At 42.6% G+C, this 24,480-nt stretch overlaps 2 protein-coding genes across 3 annotated transcripts in view; both read right to left on the bottom strand.

The window, feature by feature from the left end:
* Nucleotides 1-9,837, bottom strand: part of LOC110528591 (sodium- and chloride-dependent taurine transporter) — a 46,400-nt gene extending 36,563 nt beyond the window's left edge. The window contains exon 1 of the mRNA XM_036984208.1: nucleotides 9,592-9,837. The gene's annotated coding sequence lies outside the window, so the exon portion shown is untranslated. The remainder of the gene's footprint in view (nucleotides 1-9,591) is intronic.
* On the bottom strand, nucleotides 6,349-9,532 carry LOC118965323. Of its 2 annotated transcripts, none has more exons than XM_036984209.1 (2): nucleotides 7,845-9,532; nucleotides 6,349-7,772 (listed from the first exon to the last, which is right to left on the bottom strand). In XM_036984209.1, the coding sequence occupies exons 1-2, from the start codon at nucleotides 8,136-8,138 to the stop codon at nucleotides 6,810-6,812; spliced, it is 1,257 nt and encodes a 418-aa protein (XP_036840104.1). In that variant the 5' UTR covers nucleotides 8,139-9,532; the 3' UTR covers nucleotides 6,349-6,809. The 2 variants fall into 2 exon arrangements, with proteins under 2 accessions (XP_036840104.1, XP_036840105.1); XM_036984210.1 differs by having other exon boundaries at nucleotides 6,349-7,988; nucleotides 8,079-9,524.
* Nucleotides 9,838-24,480: the final 14,643 nt, after the last annotated feature.

Below are 24,480 nucleotides of genomic sequence, written 5' to 3'. Positions count from 1 at the left end.
ATAACAGGTAGCGAGGCAGACCACATAACAGGTAGCGAGGCAGACCACATAACAGGTAGCCAGGCAGACCAAATCAAGACATTCCTAACACTAACAAAGACATTTGAACTAAATCAATAATGGCAAAGAAAATAATCAAATATTTATTCTACTTTAATTCTCAAATATTTAGAACTGCATCGTGTATAAAGTTACACATGTACTAAAATATACTGTTTAACAACTGTTATGAATGTATGTAGGGGGAAAAAACGACCAAAACCAGTCATTTATTGGGTAAAACACCAACGTTTCAGCATCACTGTGCCTTCTTCCGTGTGACGTCATGAATGCTTGAACCAGGTTATTGTGCTTTTTATTAGTATATCACCTGTCACCATGAATCTGGCCAGCTTCTTTATTTTGTATTAGTATATCACCTGTCACCATGAATCTGGCCAGCTTCTTTATTTTGTATTAGTATATCACCTGTCACCATGACTCTGGCCAGCTTCTTTATTTTGTATTAGTATATCACCTGTCACCATGAAGCTGGCCAGCTTCTTTATTTTGTATTAGTATATCACCTGTCACCATGACTCTGGCCAGCTTCTTTATTTTGTATTAGTATATCACCTGTCACCATGAATCTGGCCAGCTTCTTTATTTTGTATTAGTATATCACCTGTCACCATGAATCTGGCCAGCTTCTTTATTTTGTATTAGTATATCACCTGTCACCATGAATCTGGCCAGCTTCTTTATTTTGTATTAGTGTTTCACCTGTCACCATGAATCTGGCCAGCTTCTTTATTTTGTATTAGTATATCACCTGTCACCATGAATCTGGCCAGCTTCTTTATTTTGTATTAGTATATCACCTGTCACCATGAATCTGGCCAGCTTCTTTATTTTGTATTAGTGTTTCACCTGTCACCATGAATCTGGCCAGCTTCTTTATTTTGTATTAGTGTTTCACCTGTCACCATGACTCTGGCCAGCTTCTTTATTTTGTATTAGTGTTTCACCTGTCACCATGACTCTGGCCAGCTTCTTTATTTTGTATTAGTGTTTCACCTGTCACCATGACTCTGGCCAGCTTCTTTATTTTGTATTAGTGTTTCACCTGTCACCATGACTCTGGCCAGCTTCTTTATTTTGTATTAGTATATCACCTGTCACCATGACTCTGGCCAGCTTCTTTATTTTGTATTAGTATATCACCTGTCACCATGAATCTGGCCAGCTTCTTTATTTTGTATTAGTATATCACCTGTCACCATGAATCTGGCCAGCTTCTTTATTTTGTATTAGTATATCACCTGTCACCATGAATCTGGCCAGCTTCTTTATTTTGTATTAGTATATCACCTGTCACCATGAATCTGGCCAGCTTCTTTATTTTGTATTAGTATATCACCTGTCACCATGAATGTGGCCAGCTTCTTTATTTTGTATTAGTATATCACCTGTCAACATGAATCTGGCCAGCTTCTTTATTTTGTATTAGTATATCACCTGTCACCATGAATGTGGCCAGCTTCTTTATTTTGTATTAGTATATCACCTGTCACCATGAATCTGGCCAGCTTCTTTATTTTGTATTAGTATATCACCTGTCACCATGAATCTGGCCAGCTTCTTTATTTTGTATTAGTATATCACCTGTCACCATGAATCTGGCCAGCTTCTTTATTTTGTATTAGTATATCACCTGTCACCATGAATCTGGCCAGCTTCTTTATTTTGTATTAGTATATCACCTGTCACCATGAATCTGGCCAGCTTCTTTATTTTGTATTAGTATATCACCTGTCACCATGAATCTGGCCAGCTTCTTTATTTTGTATTAGTATATCACCTGTCAACATGAATCTGGCCAGCTTCTTTAACTGCTCTGACTGCTCACTCAGACTAAACAGAGCAGACACCAAGGGACCACCCATATGTGTCCCTATTCCCTGGAATAGTGTTCCTATTGGAATGCAGCCTAAAACAATTAAACGCAATGTGCAGATTGGACAGCGCTTCCGAGCCGAAGATGACACAGCCGACTGTGAGGCTGTTACTGTGAGGCTGTTACTGTGAGGCTGTTACTGTGTGGCTGTTACTGTGAGGCTGTTACTGTGAGGCTGTTACTGTGAGGCTGTGACTGTGAGGCTGTTACTGTGAGGCTGTTACTGTAAGGCTGTTACTGTGAGGCTGTGGCTGTGAGGCTGTTACTGTGAGGCTGTTACTGTAAGGCTGTTACTGTGAGGCTGTTACTGTGAGGCTGTTACTGTGAGGCTGTGACTGTGAGGCTGTGGCTGTGAGGCTGTTACTGTGAGGCTGTGACTGTGAGGCTGTGGCTGTGAGGCTGTTACTGTGATGCTGTTACTGTAAGGCTGTTACTGTGAGGCTGTGGCTGTGAGGCTGTTACTGTGAGGCTGTTACTGTAAGGCTGTTACTGTGAGGCTGTTACTGTGAGGCTGTTACTGTGAGGCTGTTACTGTGAGGCTGTTACTGTAAGGCATGTTACTGTGAGGCTGTGGCTGTGAGACTGTTACTGTGAGGCTGTGACTGTGAGGCTGTGGCTGGGATGCTGTAAATTTCCACTCACTACCCAGAAAGGAGAGGGCTGTGTGGGCTGTGTCTGCATGCGTTTGCGTGTGTGTGTATGTGTATGTGGGTGCACGTGTGCGTATGTGTGTGCATGTGTGTGTGTGTGTGTGTATGTGTATGTGTATGTGTGTGTGTGTATGTGTATGTGTGTGTGTGTATGTGTGTGCACGTGTGTGTATGTGTGTATGTGTATGTGTGTGTGTGTGTGTGTGTGTGTGTGTGTGTGTGTGTGTGTGTGTGTGTGTGTGTGTGTGTGTGTGTGTGTGCACGTGTGCACGTGTGCGTGCGTGTGTGTATGTACACCTTCCTGGAATCATCCACTTTACATGTACCAAGAACACTGGTAAGTCAAGGCAAATACTGAGGGACTCAACAAGAACCTTACCGGGCCTGAGCAAGCGATCCACACCTCTGTGCATCATCATTGGTACAGCAAGGTACTTGGGGTCTAATTCAGCACGACAACGCCTTTCCCTTAAAAGTCAACTTAAATAACTGTAAACTTCCATTTCCTGAAATATTACACTAATAGAATCTTAGTTCAAAAATCAAAAGAGAGGCTGTGATTGGCTTCCTATTTGCAGGTTTGTATCTGAATTCGGTAAAATCCCAAATCATCATACCCAATGGCTTGGTAAATAGAGAATTGTCTCATTAAATGGCACCGGTACTGTGTATTATCCCAGCACAATAGGCACTTTCTCCACTGTGTCCAATGTATTCTCTATCTCTATAGCCCACAGCACCACACACAGACCAGTATGGTCTCATCGACTAGACGTACCACAGCACCACACACAGACCAGCCTGGTCGCATCGACTAGACGTAACATAGCCCACAGCACCACACACAGACCAGCCTGGTCTCATCGACTAGACGTACCAAAGCACCACACACAGACCAGTATGGTCTCATCGACTAGACGTACCACAGCACCACACACAGACCAGCCTGGTCTCATCGACTAGACGTACCACAGCACCACACACAGACCAGCCTGGTCGCATCGACTAGACGTAACATAGCCCACAACACCAAACACAGACCAGCCTGGTCTCATCGACTAGACGTACCAAAGCACCACACACAGACCAGCCTGGTCTCATCGACTAGACGTACCACAGCACCACACACAGACCAGCCTGGTCTCATCGACTAGACGTACCAAAGCACCACACACAGACCAGCCTGGTCTCATCGACTAGACGTACCACAGCACCACACACAGACCAGTATGGTCTCATCGACTAGACGTACCACACAGACCAGCCTGGTCGCATCGACTAGACGTAACATAGCCCACAGCACCACACACAGACCAGCCTGGTCTCATCGACTAGACGTACCAAAGCACCACACACAGACCAGCCTGGTCTCATCGACTAGACGTACCACAGCACCACACACAGACCAGCCTGGTCTCATCGACTAGACGTACCACAGCACCACACACAGACCAGCCTGGTCGCATCGACTAGACGTAACATAGCCCACAACACCAAACACAGACCAGCCTGGTCTCATCGACTAGACGTACCACAGCACCACACACAGACCAGCCTGGTCTCATCGACTAGACGTACCACAGCACCACACACAGACCAGCCTGGTCTCATCGACTAGACGTACCACAGCACCACACACAGACCAGCCTGGTCTCATCGACTAGACGTAACATAGCCCACAGCACCACACACAGACCAGCCTGGTCTCATCGACTAGACGTACCAAAGCACCACACACAGACCAGCCTGGTCTCATCGACTAGACGTACCACAGCACCACACACAGACCAGCCTGGTCTCATCGACTAGACGTAACAGAGCCCACAGCACCACACACAGACCAGCCTTGCCTCATCGACTAGATGTAACATAGCCCACAACACCAAACACAGACCAGCCTGGTCTCATCGACTAGACGTAACAGAGCCCACAGCACCACACACAGACCAGCCTTGCCTCATCGACTAGATGTAACATAGCCCACAGCGACACACACAGACACAATAGTCACACATGTTTGCATAAGCAGTTCCCTTCTTGTACAGCTGATTCAGAGGTTGGAAATAGAAAGGAATGCTCACACTCAAACACAACTGTCGAATGTGTGTGTGTGTGTGTGTGTGTGTGTGTGTGTGTGTGTGTGTGTGTGTGTGTGTGTGTGTGTGTGTGTGTGTGTGTGTGTGTGTGATTTCTAATATCAAAATCCTTGTTTACACCTTGCCCTAACATGTGAGTTTCCATCTGTTTACGCTTGATTGATATCCAGACACAATACGTGTCTGACTATCGGAGGAGGTAGTCAGAAACATCACATTCAGATCACAATGTGTCTTTTATTCGTCTACAAATGTCTAAAAATGTGGGCTTAATCAGAATCTGACAAAGATCAGGACAAAGGACGCATGTTAGCACCAGATATGAACACTGCTAAAAACGCAGTTGAGTCAGAGCAATTTCTCCCTCTCTCTTTGATCTCTGCCTTATTCTCTCTGACTCTCTCTCTCTCTCTGACGGTCTCTCTCTCGCTGACAGTCTGTCTCTCTCGCTCTCTGACTCTCTCTCTGACTCTCTCTCATGCTCTCTCTCTCTCTGACACCCTCTCTCTCTCTCTCTGCTCTAGTTATTATTGTCTTGGGTTGGGGGGATGGGACCTACATTGCATGCTCTCCTCTCTAACTGTAAACCACAGAGGACTTTGTCATGCTATTGAAATGCATCATGCAACATTCTGTGGTCCGGGGCCAGGGCCTTGTAGCAACCCTGGGTTCAAGTAGTATTTGAAATATGTCAGCGTTGGCTTTAGCCTGCCTGGTGACCAGAGAGGCAGAGTTTGGCAGTTTTGTCACTACTGTATTGATTGTCTTGTGCCAGCCAGGCTCAATCAAGCGCTAGGTACAGTATCAGAAATTATTTCAAATACTATTTGAACCCAGGCCTTCTGAGGCAACTGAAACTTCAGGTCTGCAGTCAGAAAAAGCAAGACATATTTATGTTGATTTATTTTCCCTTTTGTACTTGAACTATTTTCACATCGTTGTAACACTGTACATAGCCATAATATGAAATTTGAAATGTCTCTATTCCTTCAAAAACTTTTGTGGGCGTAATGTTTATTGTTAATGTTTTATTATGTATTATCTATTCCCCATGCCAATAAAGCCCTTTGAATTGAATTTAATTGAGAGCAGGGACAGAGAGAAAGAGAGAGAGTAAGTCTCAGGGACCTTACATAATGCCCCTACTTTAAGACCATGGGCATTTCCACCGGGCCCTCCCATTGAGTTTTCCATTCCTCCCCTGAGTCCATGTTAACCTGCTATGATCTCTATTAGAGTTTTCAAATCTCTGTGATTAATTCAAGGAGAAGAAAGGAAGGAAGGATGGATGCTTTCAAAGTATTTCAACAAGGCCCCTGGCTCTCATGCTCAGCTGAGCTCCTCAATTAGACAAAGAGAGGAGGGGGGAGAAATATAGGGAGGAAGAGAGAGAGGGTGGAGAGGAGGGAAAGAGTGAGCGAGCGAGAGAGAGAGAGAGAGAGATAGATATTTACACAAAGTAACTATGAGGTGAAATAATGATTTACAGAGCTTCCAGGCACCCTGGGTATACGACGTTATCTTAGATGAACGTTAGTGGTGGAACCTTTAGTTTCACCAATCTATGTGTGCTTAAAGAGGAGGGGGAAAGGAAGGATTTCAGAAGTATTCATGCAGAGCTCAGCTTAATCTTGATCATCATTGCAGTAGCCTAGAAATTGTTCAACCACATTAGCCTTTATTGATAATGTCAACCATTTTGGAAATACCCACAACCACCTCAAAACCCAATAACAAAGTTATTGAATCATTAAAACCAATTCTAGATATTCAAAGACCACATGCATCATGAGAAAAGGTTATTTCTGAGAGGAAAGTGGACACAAGGTAAACTATAGCGAAGATATATTTGCTTTTGCACATGTGATAGGGTAACATTATTACCCAAGTCAAAGCAAAGGAAACAAACTGGCAACAATGTTTCACTCCTAGTTTTATTACAATCATACGGTCTTATCTATCCATTTCAAACACCCTTTATAATGCACGCTGCTACATTCCTTCCTCAAGGGCACACTTTCAACCTCCAAGCGCCGACATAATCAACATAATTAATTGTCTTTGTTCTACAGCTGTTCCAATTATAGCCACAGAAAGTAGAAGTAGCCTTCACTGACACCACTATATTCAATCATGTTTTACCAAAGTTAAAGAGAGACGCAAACTTAGCTTCTGTAGCCTAGTGATTACATGTAGCCTAGTGATTACATGTAGCCTAGTGATTACATGTAGCCTAGTGATTACATGTAGCTTAGTGATTACATGTAGCCTAGTGATTACATGTAGCCTAGTGATTACCTGTAGCCTTGTGATTACTTGTAGCCTAGTGATTACCTGTAGCCTAGTGATTACATGTAGCCTAGTGATTACCTGTAGCCTAGTGATTACATGTAGCCTAGTGATTACCTGTAGCCTAGTGATTACATGTAGCCTAGTGATTACATGTAGCCTAGTGATTACCTGTAGCCTTGTGATTACTTGTAGCCTAGTGATTACTTGTAGCCTAGTGATTACCTGTAGCCTAGTGATTACATGTAGCCTAGTGATTACATGTAGCCTAGTGATTACATGTAGCCTAGTGATTACCTGTAGCCTAGTGATTTCCTGTAGCCTAGTGATTACTGGTAGCGTAGTGATTATATGTAGCCTAGTGATTATATGTAGCCTAGTGAATACCTGTAGCCTACTGATTACCTGTAGCCTAGTGATTATATGTAGCCTAGTGAATACCTGTAGCCTAGTGATTACCTGTAGCCTAGTGATTACCTGTAGCCTAGTGATTATATGTAGCCTAGTGATTACCTGTAGCCTAGTGATTATATGTAGCCTAGTGAATACCTGTAGCCTAGTGAATACCTGTAGCCTAGTGATTACCTGTAGCCTAGTGATTATATGTAGCCAAGTGATTACCTGTAGCCTAGTGAATAACTGTAGCCTAGTGATTACCTGTAGCCTAGTGATTACCTGTAGCCTAGTGATTATATGTAGCCAAGTGATTACCTGTAGCCTAGTGATTACCTGTAGCCTAGTGATTATATGTAGCCAAGTGATTACATGTAGCCTAGTGATTATATGTAGCCAAGTGATTACCTGTAGCCTAGTGATTACCTGTAGCCTAGTGATTATATGTAGCCAAGTGATTACCTGTAGCCTAGTGATTACCTGTAGCCTAGTGAATAACTGTAGCCTAGTGATTACCTGTAGCCTAGTGATTACCTGTAGCCTAGTGATTATATGTAGCCAAGTGATTACCTGTAGCCTAGTGAATAACTGTAGCCTAGTGATTACCTGTAGCCTAGTGATTACCTGTAGCCTAGTGATTAAATGTAGCCAAGTGATTACCTGTAGCCTAGTGAATAACTGTAGCCTAGTGATTACCTGTAGCCTAGTGATTACCTGTAGCCTATGCATTAGGCTATAAACTGGGTCCTGGAAATTTGCCAATTTTTCTCTCATTCCCAGCTACGCACAAGCTAGGTGACACGGGCGGCATTTAACGGAATATCTTTTTTTTAAATCATAAACTGCAATGTAACACATCTCTGGTAGACTAAACACGGATTTAAGACTCATGGAGGTGTGTCTTCGGTTACGTTTCTGAGCATACTGAGAACGCCAGAAATGAATGTAGGAAATGAAATAGAAAGTTGCCCCGTTTCTCGCGGTAAAGGGATTGTATGGCAATGCCAGAAAACGAAGCTGTTTAACCTATAAACCCAAGTGACTGTCTTGAGGTAGACTCTGAATCATCATCAGACATACAATAGCAGGCGTTGTTACACCGTTATACCGTTACACTATGCCAACCCATAACCCATCTATGGCATAATCGTTTGATCATACAATCGACCCTCACTATCGATTGAAGGAGAATGTATTATGCCAGCCATTTGCAGGCTGGCTACACGACCGCAGACACTGTTCTTTATGTTCACCCACACACAACCTCAATTATTTATGTCCCCTGCCAGCCTTGAAGATCAACTCGTCTTTCGGAGATGCTATTCATCAGAACGGATCGAAATGTAGGCAAGGCTATATGACAGAATCTGGTCTTCTTTAGCCCATGACAAAGAGAACAATAAATTGCGCACATAGAATAAACTACACGAGGATAATGAAGGGTTGAATGTCTATGAAACAATTGTAAAATGAGCGACAATCGCCACAACGTGTCGCCTATTCAAAATATGTTCAGCTTCGTCTAGCTTAGCCTACTATATGGCTGAGGAAACAATAGGCAGCATTTGTAGCCGAGCCTCGAGGAGGATGTGAGAGAGTTGATGTATGAAATGTAACATGAGCGAGCCAACCGTGCACCGTACACTCAGTAGCTGCTTCCCTCCCTGCTCTCTGTTCCGTTAGTCAGACATTAACCGCCCGGTGGTGGCAGAAAATGAAATGATTCTGTGCCCCACAAAAAAACACACATTACCAGTGGAATAACCTTAAATTTAATTAATGTGTAAATGTAAACCTATGAAGTTCTGCACTGTAGCCTAGGGTTGTCACAAAATAATATAGATATAATTTGCGTATAATTTGATTGAGTTTTGGAGGAAAAAATATAGGCTTCATCCCTTCTCTCATGCGAGGATATTTGCATGAGGTCTAAATAACAAGACTCAACCTTTAAGCGGAAATGTGTTCTGAACGTTCTGTTTTCAAAAACATAAAGAGAAAAAAAATGATATCAACCTGCATTAATGATTCATGCTCAAATACTACTTTTTCAGCATTAAACGCCATAAATGAGATTGAACAACATATTGTGACACAGAAATTACAAAATTCACTATCGGAAATAAAATACTATAATTAATCTAATAGTCAATGAACTCTAATCATTTGCATATAGCCTAGCTCATATAGCTGTAACCTAGGTGATGATGATGATTCCTTTGCCTACCTGTATTGGCTTGAATTGATTTTATTCCTTTAGAATTGATCAGTCCCTTCAGTGTAGTACGGTGGACGGCGTGTTGAATAGTGAGACTTACGGCGGTAAATGTTATTTATAAGGTTTTCTTTCTGACCTTTGTCTCTTAAAATGGGTGACCATGTGTGGAAAAACACCGGCCAACCTCCCAGTGCAACAGGAGAGCGTCTTCTTAAAGAGGCAGGTTTCACTAGAATCAGCTCGGCGCTTGTTCCGCGCAGCAGCATCACGTTGGCCTGTACGCACACGCGCACAGAGAGAGCCCAAGAGGTCGGAGGGAACCGAAAGCACACAGAAACAACACAGCCTACCATGGCCATGCGTGCCTGAAAACAAATAGAATTACCACTCAAGTATAGTTCAATTCATTAACTTTCAAAAAAAAATGCATTTATACTTGTTTTGCAGTTTTGCAAATGCATTTTGTAAACAAACACTTTCCATTCTAAGATAATTCTGCACTGTCAGCTATGATTCACACATTGACATGTAGCATAATATGTTGACAGAAGCATAGCTGTTTACAGTAAAGCCTACTTGCAATTACCAACCTCAACATCTAATGTGTTTTGGAAAAGACACCAGCCTATGCATTCAACATGCAAAGTGTGCTATGAGTACGTTCAGTATAAGGACAGGCCATCCGAAGTAGTCAGTTTGAGGAAACAACCTAGATATATATATTTACATATATTTTAAAGTGGCTTGAATGCCAATTGTTATAAACCTAACCTGATTTATAACACGATTTTATAGGCTACACAACATGGCAGGTTTATGCTCTCCTCTGCCAATTCCTAACAAGCATCTTGAACAAAACTCAGACATTTTATTATTGGGACTCTACAGGATGCTCTACTGTCTCAAGTAATGAGTTATAAGGCCCTAGGGAGCTGCTGTATTTCCATAACCAGCTACTACACATATATTGTCACGGTGTAAACATAGAAACAAGGAGTGTGTTTCAGCCAACATTTCAACAGAAGAAGAGAAGTGGAAGAACCGTCCCTCTGGGTAAAATAGCGTCTGCTAAATGGACTAACTGTGACTATAGAGTAGGAGTAGGTCTTTGTGTAGAGTTTAACAGGGTGTGACATTGTCTTGGCCTACACTCAAATCTCTTTGTAGATAAAAACAAACAAAAAAACAAAAAAATAAGATGACATTTTCGTAGTTCTTTTGAGGCCGCAGAATTAACTGTATGTTGTTGAGATAACAGTATCAGAATGGTATAAACAGTGTGTACTGTACTGGAACTAGTCATATGAGGCATCAGAATGTGTGAGTTGAGGAGGGGACTAATACAGGATGTTCTTTTAAGGTCATTGTGAATTATCTGTATGCTGTTAGATAAGGCCAGACCTTTATATGGTCCAGAACTATATCTTCAGCAGGTCTATATTTTTATTTAATTTAACCTTTTATTTAAGTAGGCTATATGAGGCATCAAATGTGTGTGTGAGGTGAGGGGAAGGGATGGAACGGCAGTGGATATTTTACGGTCTCCTGACGAATTCTGTTATTTTGTGTGTATTTTAGTTAATTTTTTTACGCCTTATCTTAACTTTATTTTGTACATAATGTCTCCCCCCTCATTTTCTATGACCAAAAAACGCTTATGGACATCAGAACAGTGATAAATAACCTCGATTTCGATGGCAATTTCTACTTCAACAAGTAGGCAGTTCTGGACGTTCTGCTTACTCCAGACCAGGCCCTAATGCCCGGGACTCGAAAGGGGAAGCGACGGCGCAAGAGAGGCAGATTAGCCGGCATCTTGACGAGACTACATTGGCAAGCAAATAAACCACCTCTACCCTATGTTCTATTGGCAAGCATACAGTCACTAGAGAACAAACTGGACAAGTGTCACGTTCTGACCTTAGTTCCTTTATTATGTCTTTGTGTTAGTTTGGTCAGGGCGTGAGTTGGGGTGGGTAGTCTATGATCTTTTTTCTATGTTGTATTTCTGTGTTTGGCCTGGTATGGTTCTCAATCAGAAGCAGCTGTCGATCGTTGTCTCTGATTGAGAACCATACTTAGGTAGCCTGTTTCCCCACTCTTGTTTGTGGGTGGTTATTTTCCGTTTCAGTGTTTTCACCACACGGGACTGTTTCGTTTTTTCCGTTATTCGCTTGTTCGTTTGTTTTCTGTGAAATAAATATGAGGAACACTTACCACGCTGCATATTGGTCCGATATTTCCTACTCCTCCTCAGAAGAGGAAGACAACAACCGTTACAACAAGCTTCTTTTGAGACTTATCCTATCAACGGGACCTGAAAAACTGTAATATTATAATTTTCCGAGTCGTGGCTGAACAAGAACATGGATAACATACATCTCACTGAGGGAACAACAGCTGGTGTGTCATCTCTAATATTAAGGAGATCTCAAGTTTGAGTAAGAATACCTCATCATTTGCTGCAGACTAAACTATTTACCAAAATAATTTTCATCTATACTTTCATAGCTGTGTATTTATCATCACAAACCAATGCTCAGACTAAGACCGCACTCAACGAGCTGTATAGCGTCATAAGAAAACAAGAAAGTGCTTTGTCCAGAGGCTGCGGTCCTAGTGGCCGGGGATTTTAATGCAGGGAAACTGAAATCCCATTTACCAAATGTTTACCAACCTATGCAAATAGAAGAGACAAAACTCTTGACCACCTTTACGCCACACACAGAAATGCATACAAGGTTCTTCCTCACCTTCCTGTGGGCAAATCTGACCATAACTCTATCCTCCTGATTCCTGCTTACAAGCAAAATCTCAAAGAGGAAGTACAAGTGACCTGCTCAATACTGAAGTGAAGTGGATGCTAAGCTACAGGACTGTTTTGCTAGCACAGACTGGAAACCCAGCCTTGAGCTGCCCAGTGACGCTAGCCTTCCAGACGAGCTAAATGCCTCCTATTTTCACATTGAGGCAAGGAAGACTGAACCATGCATGAGAACACCAGCTGTTCCGGACGACGTGTAATCTCACTCTCTGTAGCCGATGTAAGTAAGACTTTTGAACAGGTTAATATTCACAAGGCCGCGGGGCCAGACTGATTACCAAGACACGTACTCAGAGTGTCTTCACTAACATTTTCAACCTCTCCCTGACCCAGTCTGTAATACATTTACATTTTTTATTTAGCAAACACTCTTATCCAGAGCAACTTAGTGCATACATTTTTGTACTGGTCACCAATGGGAATCGAACCCACTACCCTGGCATTGCAAGCGCCATGCTCTACCAACTGAGCTACATGTTTCAAGTAGACCACCATTGTCCCTGTGTCTAAGAATGCCAAGGTAACCTGTCTAAATAACTATCGCCCCGTAGCACTCACATCTGTAGCCATGAAATGCTTTGAAAGGCTGGTTATGGCTCACATCAATACCATCATCCCAGACAGCCTGGACCCATTCCAATTCGCACACTGCCCCATCAGATGCTCAGATCCTCAGATGACACGATCTCTATTGCACTCCACAATGCCCTCTCCCATCTGGACAAGAGGATCACCTATGTGAGAATGCTGTTCATTGACTACACTCAGCATTCAACACCGTAGTATCCTCCAACTCATTACTTAACTCAGGACCCTGGACACTGAACACCTCCCCCTGTAACTGGGCCATATGCCCAATTTATTTAAATCTGGAACCAACAGGACCCTGAACAACTTCTACCTCCAAGTCATAAGAATGCTAAATAGTTAACCAAATAGCTAAACGGACTATCTTCATTGACACTTTTTACACAAAATATTTTGACCCGTCAGGCACGCTGCTACTACTGTTCATTATCTATCCAGTTGCCTAGTCACTTTACCCCTACTTACAGTATATGTACATATCTATCTCAATACCTCGTACCCCTGCACATCAACATGGTATTGGTACCCTGTTTATATAGTCCAGATATCATTACTTAAATACTGTGTATTTGGGGCGGCAGGGTAGCCTAGTGGTTAGAGCGTTGGACTAGTAACCGGAAGGTTGTGAGTTCAAACCCCCGAGCTGACAAGGTACAAATCTGTCGTTCTGCCCCTGAACAGGCAGTTAACCCACTGTTCCCAGGCCGTCATTGAAAATAAGAATTTGTTCTTAACTGACTTGCCTGGTTAAATAAAGGTAAAAAAAAAATTAAAAAAAATTAAATACTGTGTATTTATTCCCCATGTTATAATTTTTCATCTATTTTTCCCACTGCATTTTTGACAAGGGCCCGTAAGCATTTCACTGTTAGTCTGCACCTGTTGTTTATAAAGCATGTGACAAATACAATTTTATTTGATTTTATTTATACAGAATATGTACACTTTTATAGTTATTTTAAGGTCATGAGGATGATATGTATGCTGTCAGATAACTGTATCAGCTTCTGGACTACATATTACCGTAACCATAGCTATAATATGAGCCAATGTGTGTGTCCAGTTAGAGGAAGGGATTTATACAGGAACACTGACTTGTTCTGTCAATCAAGCTAACTTATGGATGGATAGAAACCACTTGTTTTTCAGACATTTTATTTGGTGAAAGTGTGGATCATACGACCTTACATATAGATCATGACTCATCAACAAAAGTGACGTTTACAAATGGCACATTTCACCAGGACTCCAACTCTATGCCAAAAAACGGGTGCTTTTATCTCTTCAAAACAACTGGTACACGTGTCATTGAACGTTGTTAACGTTGTAACACAAATGAAACTAAATTTCTAAATAATATGAAGCCCTATCGGAGTAGGTGGGCACTCTTGTTATTTTCTAGAAATTTTCAATTTAGAAATAGAAATTTCTAGAAATTAGAAATGTCCAAATTACATGAAGCCAATCGGTGTAGAAAAGATACTTGTTTTTAATTCAACATTTCTCGAGTTGAATAATCATATGAGAGACCACCACCACCACCTGCCACCTGCTAGTTGGAGATAAAGATAAAGAGATGATGGGTTGGCACAGCTGAAACCACATGGCCTGTAGGTGACTGTTGCATCGTTAGATTTAAATCCATTATAGAACCAACATGCTGGTACTTGTACGAGGTGGGCGTGTGGTGGGTACTGTAGAACATTCTAGAAGTAAATAGTTCTAGAATGATCATTGCCATAGCTAAAGTATATAAAGGCAATCACTAACCTTAACCCTGAGGAGGTGTTGTGGTGGGTTTACCTTGGATTTGCAAGACATGATCAATGCCCTAGTTCTAATGGATTCTAATGGCGGTCCTAATCTTCATATTGACGAGGCAGCATTTTTATGTCATGTTTAGGCCTTTAGTGAAGTAGACTGTTTTTGTTCCTTCAACAGCTGGGAGTACTGATAGTGATGGACTATAGTTATTCTCCAGGTAAATGGCCTCGGGCCAATGGCTGATGTGTATGTAAAATGGCTCTATAGGCCTAAATCATCTGTTGGGCTAGGAGTTTTTTTCTGGCCTAACCACATAAGCAGACAAAGGGAAAACTCAGGGCCTTAGCTAGTCACTAGGACAGTGTAGAATGGTAGAATGAAATGTTGAAATTTTGAGTTTGTTTCTGTTTGTGTGGAACAGTTTGTGAATTTTACCTGCAGTTCTCTATCGTTTGTTCTGTTGGCTTATCATTCAAATGAGCATGTCTGATGTTGCCTGTATGGAAAATAGGTGTGCTTGCTGGTGAGAGCTGGCAAAAAGATATTTGAATATTGATTTGAATCTATGGACAATTTGCCTTGTGAATCTCTTTAGATACAATGTATCCCCAAGCCCTCTGATTGGTGGCCTTGTCAAGTTGTTCTACAAAAGCATTGGTTCAAATGAAGGGAATGGTACGTACAAACAAACAATCACAAGTATAGAAGTACGATTGGGCTTTGCTCCAATGCATGTTATTACCGTAGCAATTACCATAAAAGTAAGCACCTACCTTATAGAATAACTCTTCTATATCTTGAGTGCATTAAACATAATATGGGATCGCTTGTGAAGTCCAGCATTTTCCCCCATATACACTGAACAAAAATATAAATGCAACATGTAAAGTGTTGGTCCCATGTTTCATGAGCTGAAATAAAAGATCCCAGACATTTTTCATATGCACAAAAAGCTTATTTCTCAACAATGTTGTGTACAAATTTGTTTACATCCCTGTTAGTGAGCATTTCTCCTTTGCCAAGATAATCCATCCACCTGACATGTGAGACATCTGTGGATAATAAAAGGCCTCTCCAAAATGTGCCATTTTGTCACACAACACAATACCAGAGATGTCTGTAGTTTTGAGGGAGTGTGCAATTGGCATGCTGACTGCAGGATTGTCCACCAGTTTCCAGATAATTTAATGTTAATTTCTCTAACATAAGCTACCTCCAATGTTGAGTGGTTTTCTGATGTCAACGTTGTGAACAGAGTGCCCCATGGTGGGGTTATGGTATGGGCAAGTATAAGCTATGGACAATGAACACAAATGCATTTTATTGATGGCAATTTGAATGCACAGAGATACCTTGACGAGATCCTGAGGTCCATTGTCGTGCCATTTATCCAACGCCATCACCTCATGTTTCAGCATGATAATGGCCCATGTCGCAAGGATCTGAACACAATTCCTGGAAGCTGTAAATGTCCCAGGTCTTCCAGGGCCTGCATACTCACCAGACAGTTCACCCATTGAGCATGTTTGGGATGCTCTGGATTGACGTGTACAACAGCGTGATCTAGTTCCCACCAATAGTGTGGGACAACATTCCACAGGTCACGATCAACAGCCTGATCAACTCTATGAGAAGGAGATGTGTCACGCTGAATTAGGGAAATGCTGGTCACACCAGATACTGACTGGTTTTCTGATCCACGCCCCTAACTTTTTTTTAAGGTATCTGTAACCAACATATGCATATCTGTATTCCCAGTAATGTGAATTCCGTAGATTAGGGCCTAATGATTTTATTTCAATTGACTGATTTCCTTTTATGAAATTGTTGCATGTTGTGTTTATATTTTTGTTCAGTGTAATAGAACAATAATGTCTTTGCAGACCAACAAACAACTTCCTTGTTTTCACATATCTTCCTTTTGCTACTCGTTTCATGATTGTGTCAATACATACAGATGTATAATCTTAAATTGAGCCAGTTTTTTTGTGTGATCATTTTTGAAAGGTGTTGATACATGTTTCGTTAGGGAAAATTATGTCTGACATTTCAAAGTGGAAATCACAAACTTCAGAACCATTTTTAAACTTCAAACACACTACACGTTTTAAATGTACTGCATTTCAGGAAAGTCCTCCAGCAACAGGGTGGTCAAATTAAGATCCTACATCTGTACAGTACAGTAATCGAGAAAGCCAAAAAAAACAACCCGATCAAATCCCGGGAGAAGTCATAGCTTGTTCCCTCTCTAACGTAGAAACTAAAGTCAGATTCACTTTTGTACTTACAGTACACCTAGACCAGGGCACATGGCTTTAGGCTTGGGTATTGCAGTATTACAGCACTTCATAAGCACGTTGGGAGTCACTCTAGACTGCAAAGTTATTGAGTTATAAGGCCAATGGGTTGCCGGCTGTTTGAAAAGGTGAAGATGGAGAAAATAATTATTATCTTAAAAGGCCCACTCCTTATTCACAGAAAGAGAAAAGAAACGGCAGCCCATTTTTGTTATACATTCCTAAATGGAGCTATGGATCCAGGACTGACCGTCCATTAGATCATAATGATATAGTTTTACCCAGAAATGGCTGTAAACAACATAGATTTGTCCTTTCTGAATGGTATCTATTAAGGATGATTCACATTACTCTCTCTGTCAGCGGCGACGCTGGATCCGAATTCCTAAACTCCAGACAGATAATTTGCATCCATTTATATCTGTTTCCATGGTTACGTAAGACTCTAATCCCCAACAGTCAATGCCAGGGAGAGGACAGGATTTGTTTGCAATTTACGACTTCGTGATGTAGTTGATTGTTTTTGACTCCAGACAATTTTGCGTCAAAAGTTTGCAGGGAACCGATCACTGTCCCACACTGTGGCTGTCTGGTCACAAGTTGTTGACTATCTTTAAACACTCCCACTGGCAATCCTTGCATTCACATGAATTTGAGAGTGCTTACTTTTCTCCAGCCCTCGGCTCTCAGTTGTGTAACAAACCGAGTTTGTGGCTGGGGCTGCTGTTTTCCTGCTGTTTTCCTGTTTTTTCAAATATAGGAGTGGACCTTGAACATATAATGCACACTTCAGTATAACATAGCGTGTCATTCCTGGAACACATCTTTAAGTTTTTATTGTTTCTCGTGAGAGAGTTGTTTAAACTTTGAACCCCACTAACCACTGCTACTGTGTAACAACATTAAACATACCATAAAACTACGCTGTCATCGTCACACCCTAACCACTGTGTTCTCACTGGACACTTCTGATGACACAAAGTGAAATCATAAGAGTGCTCATATTTAGAAATGTAGTCTTGTGAAGCATCCCAAATGGCACCCTACTCTTTATATAGGGCTCATTGAGCTCTGGTGAGCAGTATGGGTGTTTTACTTAGTCAAACATGTTCTCAGAGCAGAAAGGATTATAATCCAATCAAATCAAAGGGTTAGGGTTTATTTGTCACGTGCGTATTCACCCCCTTGGATTTTGGGATTTAAAAAAAATAATAATAATCATTTGATTTACACAACATGCACTTTGAAAATACAAAATATTTTTGATTGTGAAACAAAACAATAAATAACAAAAAAAAAACAGAAAACTTGAGCGTGCATAACTATTCACCCCCCTCCCCCCCCCCCCCAAACCACCTTTCGCAGCAATTACAGCTGCAAGTCTCTTGGGGTATGTCTCTGTAACTTAGCACATCTAGCCCTGGGATTTCTGCCCATTCTTCATGGCAAAACTGCTCCAGCTCCTTCAAGTTGGATGGGTTCCACTGGTGTACAGCAATCTTTAAGTCATACCACAGATTCTCAATTGGATTGAGGTCTGGGATTTGACTAGGCCATTCCAAGACATTTAAATGTTTCCCCTTAAACCACTTGAGTGTTGTTTTAGCAGTGTCCTTAGGGCCATTGTCCTGCTGGAAGGTGAATCTCCGCCCCAGTCTCAAATCTCTGGAAAACTGAAACAGGTTTCCCTCAAGAAGTTCCCTGTATTTAGCGCCAACCATCATTCCTTCATTTGTGCCCAGTTTCCCAGTCCTTGCCGATGAAAAACATTCCCATAGCATGATGCTGCCACCACCATGCTTCACTGTGGCGATGGTGTTCTCGGCGTGATGAGAGGTTGCTTATTTTTTTCTTTAAGCAATGGCTTTTTTCTTGCCACTCTTTCGTAAAGCCCAGCTCTGTGGAGTGTACGGCTTAAAGTGGTCCTATGGACAAATACTCCAATCTCCGCTGTGGAGGTTTTCAGCTCCTTCAGGGTTATCTTTGGTCTCTTTGTTGCCTCTCTAATTAATGCCCTCCTTGCCTGGTCTGTGAGTTTTGGTGGGCGGCCATCTCTTGGCAGGTTTGTTGTGATGCCATATTCTTTCCATTTTTTAATAATGGATTTAATGGTGCTCCGTGGGATGTTCAAAGTTTCTGATATTTTTTTAGAACCCAACCCTGATCTGTACTTCTCCACTCCTTTGTCCCTGACCTGTTTGGAGAGCTCCTTGGTCTTCATGGTGCCGCTTGCTCGGTGGTACCCCTTGCTTTGTGGTGTTGCAGACTCTGGGGCCTTTCAGAACAGGTGTATATATACGGAGATCATGTGACACTTAGATTGCACACAGGTGGACCTTATTTAACTATTATGTGACTTCTGAAGGTAATTGGTTGCAGCAGATCTTATTTAGGGGCTTCATAGCAAAAGGGGGTGAGTACATATGCACGCACCACTTTTCCGTTTACATTATTTTTATTTCACTTCACCAATTTGGACTATTTTGTGTATGTCCATTACATGAAATCCAAATAAAAATCAATTTAAACTACAGGTTCTAATGCAACAAAGTTGGAAAAAACGCCAAGGGGGATGAATACTTTTACAAGGCAATGTATACAGGTGGTACTGGTACAGAGTCAATGTGCACCGGTTAAATCGGGCTAATTGAGGTAATATGTACATGTGGGTACAGTTAAAGTGACTATGCATAGATGATAAACAGAGAATAGCAGCAGCGTAAAAGCGGGGGTTGGGGGGTGGGGGGTGGCGGGACACAATGAAATCTTCTGGGTAGCCAATGTACGGAGGCATCGGTTAGTTGAGGTAAAATGTACATGAATATATAGTTAAAGTGACTATGTATAGATGCTAAACAGAGGGTAGCAGCAGCGTAAATGAGGGGTTGGGGGGGGGGACAATGCGAATAGTCCGGGTAGCCATTTGATTAGGAGTTTTATGGCTCGGGGGTAAAAGCTGTTGAGAAGCCTTTTGGTCCTAGACTCTGTGCTCCGGTACTGCTTGCCTTGCGGTAGCAGAGAGAACTGTCTGGGCTGGCTGGGGTCTTTGACAATTTTTAGGGCCTTCCTCTGACATCGCCTGGTGTCGAGGTCCTGGATGGCAGGCAGCTTAGCCCCAGTGATGTACTGGGCCGTACGTACTACCCTCTGTAGTGCCTTGCGATCGGAGGCAGGGCAGTTGCCGTACCAGGCAGTGATGCTCTCGATGTTGCAGCTGAAGAACCTATTAAGGATCTTTTACAGAATATATATTTCACCTTTATTTAACCACGAAGGCCAGTTGAGAACAAGTTCTCCTTTACAACTGTGACCTAGTCAAGATAAAGCTAAGCAGTGTGTCCAAAAACAACAACACAGAGTTACACATGGGATAAACAGAAGTAAAGTCAATAACAACAGAAACATCTATATACAGTGTGTGCAAATGGAGTAAGGGGGTATGGCAATAAATAGGCCATTGTAGCGAAGTAATTACAATTTAGCAAAAAAAATAATTACAATTTCGCAAACACTAGAGTGATAGATGTGCAGATGTGCAAGTAGAAATACTGGTGTGCAAAATAGCAAAAAAAAAAATATGGGGATGAGGTGGGTAGTTAGATGGGCTATTTACAGATGGGCTGTGTACAGCTGCAGCAATCGTTGAGCTGCTCAGATAGCTGATGCTTAAAGCTAGTGAGGGAAATATAAGTCTCCAACCTCAGTGATTTTTCTAAGTCTCCTGAGGGGGAATATGTTTTGTTGTGCCTTCTTCACAACTGTCTTGGTGTGTTTGGACCATTCTAGTTTGTTGGTGATGTGGACACCAAGGAACTTGAAGCTCCCCGTCAATGAGAATGGGGGCGTGCTCAGTCCTCTTTTTCCTGTAGTCCACAATCATCTCCTTAGTCTTGATTACGATGAGGGATAGGTTGTTATTCTGGCACCACCCAGCCAGGTCTCTGACCTCCTCCCTATAGGCTGTCTCGTCGTTGTCGGTCACTGTTGTGTCGTCTGCAAACTTAATGATGTTGTTGGTGTCATGCCTGGCCATGCAGTTGTGGGTGAACAGGGAGTACAGGAGGGGACTGAGCACACACCCCTGATGGGCTCCAGTGTTGAGGATCAGCGTGATGTGTTGCTCCCTACCCTCACCACCTGGGGCGGCACGTCAGGAAGTCCAGGATCCAGTTGCAGAGGGAGGTCCCAGGATCCTTAGCTTAGTGATAAGCTTTGAGGGCATTATGGTGTTGAACGCTGAGCTGTAGTCACTGAATAGCATTCTCAGGTAGGTGTTCCTTTTGTCCAGGTGGGAAAGGGCAGTGTGGAGTGCAATAGAGATGGCATCATCTGTGGATCTGTTTGAGCGGTATGCAAATTGGAGTGGGTCTATAGTTTCTGGGATAATGATGTTAATGTGAGCCATTACCAGTCTTTCAAAGCACTTCATGGCTACGGACATGAGTGCTACGGGTCTGTAGTCATTTAGGCAGGTTGCCTTAGTGTTCTTGGGCACAGGGACTATGGTGGTCTGCTTGAAGTATGTTGGTATTACAGACTCAGTCAGGGACATGTTGAAAATGTCAGTGAGTCACCTGCCAGTTGGTCAGCACATGCCCGGAGCACACATCCTGGTAATCCGTCTGGCCCCGCGGCCTTGTGAATGTTGACCTGTTTAATGATCTTACTCACGTCGGCTACGGAGAGTGTGATCACACAGTCGCCCAGAACAGCTGATGCTCTCATGCATGCCTCAGTGGGGCTTGCCTCAAAGCGAGCATAGTAGTGATTTAGCTCGTCTGGTAGGCTTGTGTCACTGGGCAGCTTTCGGCTGTGCTTCCTTTTGTAGCCTGTAATAGTTTGCAGGCCCTGTCACATCCGACGAGCATCGGAGCCGGTGTAATACGATTCAATCTTAGTCCTGTAGTGGCGCTTTGCTTGTTTGATGGTTGGTCGGAGGACATAGCAGGATTTCTTATAAGGATTTCTTCCAGGTTAGAGTCCCGGACCTTGAAAGCAGCTCTACCCTTTTGCTCAGTGCGAATGTTGCCTGTAATCCATGGCTTCTGGTTGGGGTATGTATGTACAGTCACTGTGGGGGACGACGTCCTCAATGCACTTATTGATAAAGCCAGTGACTGATGTGGTGTACTCCTCAATGCCATCAGAAGAATCCCGGAACATATTCCAGTCTGTGCTAGCAAAACAGTCCTGTAGTTTAGCATCTGCTTTATCTGACCACTTTTTTTATGGACTGAGTCACTGGTGCATCCTGATTTAATTTTAGATTGTAAGCAGGAATCAGGAGGAGAGAATGTGTGTCAAATGTGCCAAATGGTGGGCAAGGGAGAGCTTTGTACACGTCTCTGTGAGTGGAGTAAAGGTGATCTATAATGTTTTTCCCTCTGGTTGGGCATTTGACATGCTGATAGAAATGAGGTAAACTGATTTAAGTTTCCCTGCATTAAAGTCCCCGGCCACTAGAAGCGGCGCCTTTGGGTGAGCTGTTTCCTGTTTGCTTATTTCCTTTTACAGCTGACTGAGTGCGGTCTTAGTGCCAGTATCCGTCTGTGCTGGTAAATAAACAGACATAAAAATGTTTTATGAAAACTCTCTTGGCAAATAGTGTGGTCTGCAGCTTATCATGAGATACTCTACTTGAGGCGAGCAAAATCTAGAGACTTCCTTAGATTTCATGCACCAGGTGTTGTTTGGAGTGTGCTGTTCTATCTAGCCGGTGCAGCGTATATCCCTCCAGCTGAATGTTTTCCATGTCATCATTCAGCCACGATTCGGTGAAACATAAGATATTACAGTTTTTGATGTCCCGTTGGTAAGATATTCGTGATCGTACCTTGACTAATTTATTGTCCAATGACTGTACGTTGGCAAGTAATATTGATGGTAAAGGCAGATTTCCCACTCGCCGTCGGTGGATCCTTACGAGGCTCCCCGCCCTGTGTCCTCTATACCTGCGTTTCTTTCTCTTGCCAATAACGGGGATTTCAGCTTTGTCGGATGTCTGAAGTAAATCTTGTGCATCCTGCTTGTTGAACAAAAAATCCTTGTCTAATCCGAGGTGAGTGATCACTGTCCTGATATCCAGAAGCTCTTTTTTGCTATAAGATACAGTGGCAGAAACATTATGTAGAAAATACGTTACAAATTACACAAAAATAACCACATAATAGCACGATTGGTTAGGCGGCCATTTCTTCCGACGCCATCTTTGTCCCTCAAATCGTTGGAGTCAGGCAACCAATGGAAATGGAGAGGATGGTGGGAATATTAAACTGAGAGCAAATTGAGGAGTAAACAGTGTTCACGTGACAAGATTTGAGCACATTTGAGGGGGAAAAGGGAGGGAGTAGAAATTCTACAGGATCGAGCTGAAATACAGTAAAAGAAGGTGACTTGAATATAGCGAGCAGGTTACTTTTGCATGTACTTATTCCAGTTAAATAATTGATTGAATACTAAATGTGAAGAATTTGTTTTTCTAGCTTATGTTAGCTAGCAAACAGCTGTAGCCATAGGTTACCAAGCTACCTAAGCTAAGCTAACCTTAGTTACCTAACCATTCGTTTTTCTAGCTTATCATGTTAGCCAGCCAACAGTTTAATCATTAGGTGACCAAGTTATTTAGCGTGCTAGTAAACAATTTAAGGCTGCAGGCTAACTAGCCAGCTAGTATTAACTGGTTCTAATGCTGCTCTGAGAGCAGAATATATAATATGTCACCTTGGGGTTACTGTTAAAGCTAGTAAACAGCTTTAGCCTTAGGTTACCAAGCTTGCTAGCTAAACTAAGCTAAGCTAACTTTGGTTAGCTAACAGTTCGTTTTTCTAATTTATCATGTTAGTGTTATGGTGCGTGAATGAGGACCCAAAAGCGAATTAACAAACAGAGTACTTTAATGACGAACATACGTGGGCTCAGATGGACAGGTAGATTCCGACAGGACAGGACAAGGTTGCAGCACACACGATGATAGTCTGGTTCAGGCATGAGACACATAAACAAACAAACAAGAATCCGACAAGGACAGGAGCAGAAACAGAGACAGATATAGGGACCTAATCAGAGGGAAAAAGGGAACAGGTGGGGAACGGGGTGAATGGGTAATTAGGAGGAGACAAGGCACAGCTGGGGAAAAGAGGGGGAGAAAAGGTAACATAACAACGACCAGCAGAGGGAGACAGGGTGAAGGGAAAGGACAGAGACAAGACAACATGACAGTACCCCCCCACTCACCGAGCGCCTCCTGGCGCACTCGAGGAGGAAGCCTGGCGGCAACGGAGGAAATCATCGATCAGCGCACGGTCCAGCACGTCCCGAGAGGGAACCCAACTCCTCTCCTCAGGACCGTACCCCTCCCAATCTACTAGGTACTGATGACCACGGCCCCGAGGACGCATGTCCAAAATCCTACGGACCCTGTAGATG

This window comes from Oncorhynchus mykiss, chromosome 7 (assembly GCF_013265735.2).
Source record: "Oncorhynchus mykiss isolate Arlee chromosome 7, USDA_OmykA_1.1, whole genome shotgun sequence".
NCBI lineage: Eukaryota > Metazoa > Chordata > Actinopteri > Salmoniformes > Salmonidae > Oncorhynchus > Oncorhynchus mykiss.
Note: the sequence above shows the minus strand (reverse complement) of the source record. Positions and strands in the feature narration are given on the sequence as shown.

Bases quoted from the DNA above. Each gene is read 5' to 3' on its own strand.
- LOC118965323 (XM_036984209.1), bottom strand. From the start codon at position 8,138: ATGAGAGAAAAATTGGCAAATTTCCAGGACCCAGTTTATAGCCTAATG. The intron at 7,773-7,844 runs GTAATCACTAGG...ACTAGGCTACAG, and splicing joins AGTTATTCACTAGGCTACAG to GTAATCACTTGGCTACATAT.